Source organism: Eretmochelys imbricata, chromosome 17 (assembly GCF_965152235.1).
Source record: "Eretmochelys imbricata isolate rEreImb1 chromosome 17, rEreImb1.hap1, whole genome shotgun sequence".
Classification (NCBI taxonomy): Eukaryota; Metazoa; Chordata; order Testudines; family Cheloniidae; genus Eretmochelys; species Eretmochelys imbricata.
This window is the reverse complement of record NC_135588.1, coordinates 2,671,054-2,677,053: the sequence shown is the minus strand read 5'-3', so window position 1 is coordinate 2,677,053 and position 6,000 is coordinate 2,671,054. Positions and strand designations below refer to the sequence as shown.

Here is a 6,000-nt window from a genome sequence, read left to right as displayed (position 1 = left end):
AAGATTCAGTTTCAGCAAAAAGAGTATCCACACAGTTCACTATGCTGACCAGACTGCCTCAACAAAAGGCGGTGTAACCCCTTGACTGTTTGTATGTTGGCCCATCCTTGAAAACATCACTTGAACTCCACTGTAATAGGAATATTCATGACATCTGTTTAAACAGACTCACAAAAGAAAACTCCTCCACATTTGGAATAGATGCTTAGTTGCTCAATAAACTTGCATATTGAACCAACTCTAAGGTATTTGTGAATTGACATGGCTTTGCAGTTAGATTTTTTAAACTCCTCTTTCATCTCTGTATACGTAAGTCTGATGAACAAAATAACAGGGAAGCAGGTAGACAGATGCTGCTACAGTTGAGCACCAAGGTTTGATTAACGTTTCCATTCAAGACATATGCCAGGAATATTAAATGGCACTCTTTTCAGAAAATTCAGCTTAAGATTTTGTCTTGATTCAAACCTAATATAGGCAAGTGCAACTCCATTCACTGCACTGGAATTGAACCGCTCTATAACAAGAATTTGGCCTAAAGTCATCAACCACTATCAATCTGAACCCCGTTTTTGTTCCCTTTGCATTCTGACACTCAACTGAGGATGCAGAGGAACCTCAAGCGTATCTCCCATTCTACTACTGAACTTTTACAGACAGAAAAGGTGTTTTATTATTATAGATTTCCACAGGGAAAGAGAAAATAAAGCAGATGGAACATCATATTCAGTATTTTGTAAATCACCGTTTGCAGCTGAGATAACTAAAGCCTTGGCAAGCAATGTCTTCTCAAATACACTCCCTTTCATGGGAGATGTTTAATTCATTGTAAACAGAACTATAAAGGGACCAGTCCACACATTTGTTGCTTTTCCCACCCTTGCCACTGCTAACATTTCCTCTATCTACTGAGTAGGTGTAGAGAAATGAGTATCCTTTCTCCCCAGCCTGCATTAATGAATCAAAACCGGGGTTATCCAAAAGCAAAATATCCCATTAAATATTACTAAAATATATTGCAATTCGGTTTAGAAAAGGCTGAAGCAATGATTTTGGTGAGGGTTAGGAAAGATTTCAAAGCAAGAGGGTGCAAGGTCTGGCAGGGTAGATAAGAGAGAAAACTTGATAGCTAAGATGAAGGGTCAGAAGATACGGTACTGGGGCCTCTTTTGGCTTAGCCTAGGCACAGTCTAATTGAAGGCACTGGTGGTTGGCCACATTACTCTCTAGTTCAGTACAGTCAGACTGATAAAACAGTTTGTGATTTCCCTGTAAACTGTAAAAGCAGATATATCACCAATATTAAAACAAGCAAAACCCAACTCTGTTCTGAGAAACATTTTATGGCATGTTGAAAAGGACTACTGAAGGTTCTGCATCATTTCCCAAAACCGACTAGGACAATAGTGACTCACCAGTTGTTCCTGAACATACACTACAAAATGTTTTAGTCACACAAACCACACACTGTGAATCTCCTTGATGAGATATTTTGAAACTTGACAATTCATCCATGTCAGTGCAACACTTTCCATCATCCTTAGCAGGAAATGACCAGTCCACAAAATATTAGGAAATCAATTCTCCATTTGAGGAAGCTCTGGAGTTTATAAGAGTTGTATGTAATACCTCCAACTGTGTGTTGCAGATCTTCCGGATTGGAGTATACAAACCTGTTTCCCAACACTTCAAAACAGTAAGGGATATTTACAACAATAGAGCATTTCCTAACCTTCCAATCAAGCACTGAAAGATGAATTGCAGTGCATTTCCTGAGGATTAAGGAGCAGGTGGTCCAAAGTGCAGTTGAGAGATGTTTTGACGGTATTAATCCCTAGAAAACGCCTTGTTCCAAATTCTTTGTTGCTACTATGAAAACTAAGTGCACAAGGAACACAGATGTAAGGATATTTTATTGTTGATATATTTACCCACACAACAATATAGAGCATTTGAGCATTAATGTATCCTACAGTGGACAACTGGACTGCCTAAATCATATCTCAGCATTCCGTTCATTTGTTTCATAAGTCTCTGACATGCCTCACTCACTAGAATTGTGCCTGTACCAAACAAGAACTGGACCAGGAGATGCAGGCAAGTACAGGAAGGATTATGGTACTTAATAACATAACCTACTTTTTTTACACCCTAATTTTCAGGAGCACTTTATATCGAGTTTATATCTCAGTGTCTTGGCCAAATAATTTAGCCTGAAAACACTCAAAGTAATGAGGCTCCATGCAAGTGCTCAGCTGCAATGTTTATTAAGGTTTTAAAAATCTGCTTTTAAATTACAGAAATGCAGTAAAATTACATCTAGAATGTCTAAATCATCTTTTTAGCCCCTTTGAAGCCTAAGTTCTTGGTGCTGGCACAGCCACTGTTAAGTAAAAGATATACACTTGCCAGGAAAAAAAGTATAAAAACTACCAGGAGGATTGCTGAAAATATAATTTAAACCGTAACTTGGCAAAGATCACATTTTTAGAGAGTGACTTTTACTACGGTTCTATAAACCCCTGACAAAATGGGTTTATTCTGGCGAGTTCAACATTATCAGCTATAGCACAATAAGCAGGTCTGACTGTAATACAGGAAGTGGAAAGATATAACTGATTTGTTTAATACTGCAGCTATTTCCACTAAAGATTAGCAAAGGACAGGCATCAAAGAAAGATCTAAGCACTGGATATAGTACATATCTTACACAGTTTATTTAAATATTTCTGTACCTCAAGCACCAGAAACCAACAAAAACCCACGCATATGTTATATATGTTCAAATCCAAATATAGTCAAGATGAAATTTACCTGGTTTACAAAACACCACAAAATATACAGGGTCACCCAAATTATTGTTTTGTTTATTTTGCCTGCATATCCCTCTCTTTAAAGTTCTCTCTCCCGCACACTTTCTGTTACCTTTTCTGGATAGTGTGATTTGACAGTAATGTCTGAGAATGTCGCTGCTCCAGAAGGGGGGTAGGGCTGGTATTAGCCGATAAGGATTATATGCAGGACGGCATTGAGGTATTCTCACCTGTATCAGTTTAGAATACATAAGTGTGACTCCCTGTCTTAGAATAAATTCTAGAACAAGCAGAGGCTATGGTGCTGAAGGCCAGGATGGACAGAACCAGTTAAATTAAACACCCTACCTGTACATTTGACTCGATGAATGTACAAAGACCATCAAAACATTTCAAAACAGAAGTTTGTTTTATTAAATTACTGAGTTTAAAAAAACCCAGAAACAAACAGTCAGGAAATACTTTCACTTCAACACAGAGTTCCTGCTGCAGTGATTTTTCCACCAGTGAAAGTGGATCATCTCTTGGTTCATGGCCACTGAAATGAAGCTAATCCTCTTCTTTCTCTATATAGGATTTTGTGCTAACTCGTGCCATTTGCCTAGCCAAGTAGCGATCCCTTGCTGACACCACTGTCTCTTCACTGCTCCGCTTGGCAAATTTGCTCACACACACAGATTTTTTTTCCACCTGCTCTGCACCTTTTTGCCCTTCCTCTGCATCCTTACCTTTTGGCTCGGGAAATCTTTCAGAGCAAGAGATTCTCTCATCATTACTCTTTCTGTCCTTTGCCTTTGTCTCCTTTTCCTGGTCACACTGTCTGTCTAAGGATCTAGGGCTACTTTGCTTCTTGTCCCTGTCCCTTTCTGAGGCTCGAGGACTACTTTCCTTCCTGTCCCCGTATTTCTTGTCGTCTTTGTCATCTCTCTCTCTCTTTTCCTTCAAATGTTCCTCCTTTTCTCTGCATTTTTCCCCTCTCTCTCTATCACTGTATCTGTCTTTGCCATTTCTTAGTCGCTCTTTTTCTCGTTCCCTTTCTGAATACTTGTCCTCCCTCTCTTTCCTACCTTCGTCATATCCTTCTCTCTCTTTTCTATCTTTCCCCCTCTGTTTGTCGTCCTGCTCATCCCTCTTTCTGTAGTTATCTTTACTGGTATGATCCCCATATCTCTGTCGGTCTTCCTTTTCCCTCCAACGATCCTTTTCCTGGTTTCTATCTCTTCTCTCACGATCCCTTTCCTTGTGGTGTTCATCTTTTTCCCTTCTACCTGTTCCACTCTCTCCTCTCCTAGGACGATTTATATGGGTTTTTGTGTGGTGACTTCCTTCCTCACTTGAAGACTCTGATGAGCTGGAGTGTTTCCAGCTCCTGTGATGTTTGGAATCCTCCTCACTGCTCTCACGACTTTCCTTCTTTTTAGAACTAGCTCTGCTATTTTTATGATCATCATCATCATCATCACTATCACTTTCTAAGTCACTGTCCGCATCTGGGTTATCCTCTTCCTTAGCAGGGGTTCTAAGTCTTGGTCTTTCATCTGGACTTTTGTTTCTTTGGATGGATTCATCTGAATTAATGGTAGATTTTTCTTCCTTTATCCTAGATTTGTTGTTGTTGTGGGAGGGGAAAAAAAAAGATATTACATAGCCTGCAGTGTCAAACTATTCTGGAGTTTGTGACCTTTTTGTTGGGACTTGAGCAACACTTAAGAATTGATGCAGCTGAAAATACTAAGCAACCAAATCTGGTCCAGTATTCCGGTTCTAATATTCCAACTCTGAGGGATTTGTACTGAAAGTTTGCATCAGGTTCTTTGGTACTGTACATGTCCTAGAAAACAGCTGCTCTGATTTTCAACACACTGAAAAAGTAGGCTTTGAATTTCAAGAATGAGTAAAGTTTTACAACTGTAGCATCCTTTTTTAAAGGACAGGACACAGCTTTGTATCCTGGTAATATTATCTACATGGCACACCCTTTCCTAAGTGGCTCACAACCCTACCCATGCCATATAGTTCCATATGAAGAAGAGGAGGGATTTTTTTTTTCGTGTCTGATAGTTACAAATACAACTGTCATTATTTTAGTAATAGCTGTAAACAGAACTCCTCATCCTAAACATGTGTCTTCATAAGATACTACAAGTTTTAAATTGCAACACAATAATCCTGACTCGTTCTGTGCTTGTTGACTAGGATCTCACTCTTGTGGTTAAACTGACACTAGCATCTTGCTACAGTTCTTAACTTGTTAAATATAATCAAACAGGAAACGTGGGACAAACTCTTCGATATCAAACTTGGACAATGCCCAAAAATGTTACAATACCTCAGTCTTTTTTTACTTTTGAATTTTAAATTCCATAGCCCACGTTTGTTTTCACTAATCATGTAGCTACAGCAACTGTCTGTGGTAAATTCTCCTTGGGAATCAGTGGACCATCTGGTTGTGCTGAAAGTTTGATCCGTGGTTTAAAGCATGATTATTCTTGGAAAAATGACTAAAAATTACACTGTAGTATTCCATAGTTATTCTTTTTCAATGATCTTCCAGCTCTAAATGATGAAGTTTATAAGTCAAAGGTGAAATTTCTGTTTGGCAGTGCTACAAATTCTGTCTGACATCTGAAAATCTAGATGTTTTCTTTCTGTACCTTACACCAGCATAAGGGAAAAAAAATCCACAAAAATCTACAACTCGGCTGACAGTTTTGTTGGATTCAGCAGAATAGATTCCTACTTATCTTCCCATAGATTAATTAGTTCTATAGGACTCAGAGCAGTAAAACTTGTTTCCAGTCAATAATTATGATCTGAACACCCAAAAAGCAGACACACTGGCTAAGAAGCCACCATTCTGAAAGTCACTTTTCTGAACATAACTGCACTTAAATACAGCAATTTCAAACTGAGAGAATTGTTCAAGCAAATACAATACCAAGTGGGTTAATCACTACTGCCATTGCTTCATAAATCAGACAACAACATATGGATGGCTTCATAAACAGGCAAATGTGAAAAGCACAGTTCATTTTACTATTACAGAAGATGAGTTTTGTTGGTACTCTTAAGATATACACTTTGCTGGTGAAACTTAAGCTTGATACAGAGCTGCTTTAGAAGAGCATACTGTTGTAGCAGCTGGTTCTATAAATCTTAGAGTGCCAAACAACAGCAGCCCTAACTT

At 38.6% G+C, this 6,000-nt stretch overlaps 1 protein-coding gene across 4 annotated transcripts in view; it reads right to left on the bottom strand.

Moving 5' to 3' along the window:
* Positions 1-3,203: 3,203 nt before the first annotated feature.
* The window catches only part of NSRP1 (nuclear speckle splicing regulatory protein 1), a 31,772-nt gene continuing 28,975 nt past the window's right edge, over positions 3,204-6,000 (bottom strand). For all 4 annotated transcript variants that reach the window (XM_077837014.1, XM_077837016.1, XM_077837015.1 and 1 more), the window contains one exon: positions 3,204-4,413. In XM_077837014.1, coding sequence (XP_077693140.1) covers positions 3,363-4,413 — 1,051 coding nt within the window. In that variant the 3' untranslated portion in view covers positions 3,204-3,362. The remainder of the gene's footprint in view (positions 4,414-6,000) is intronic.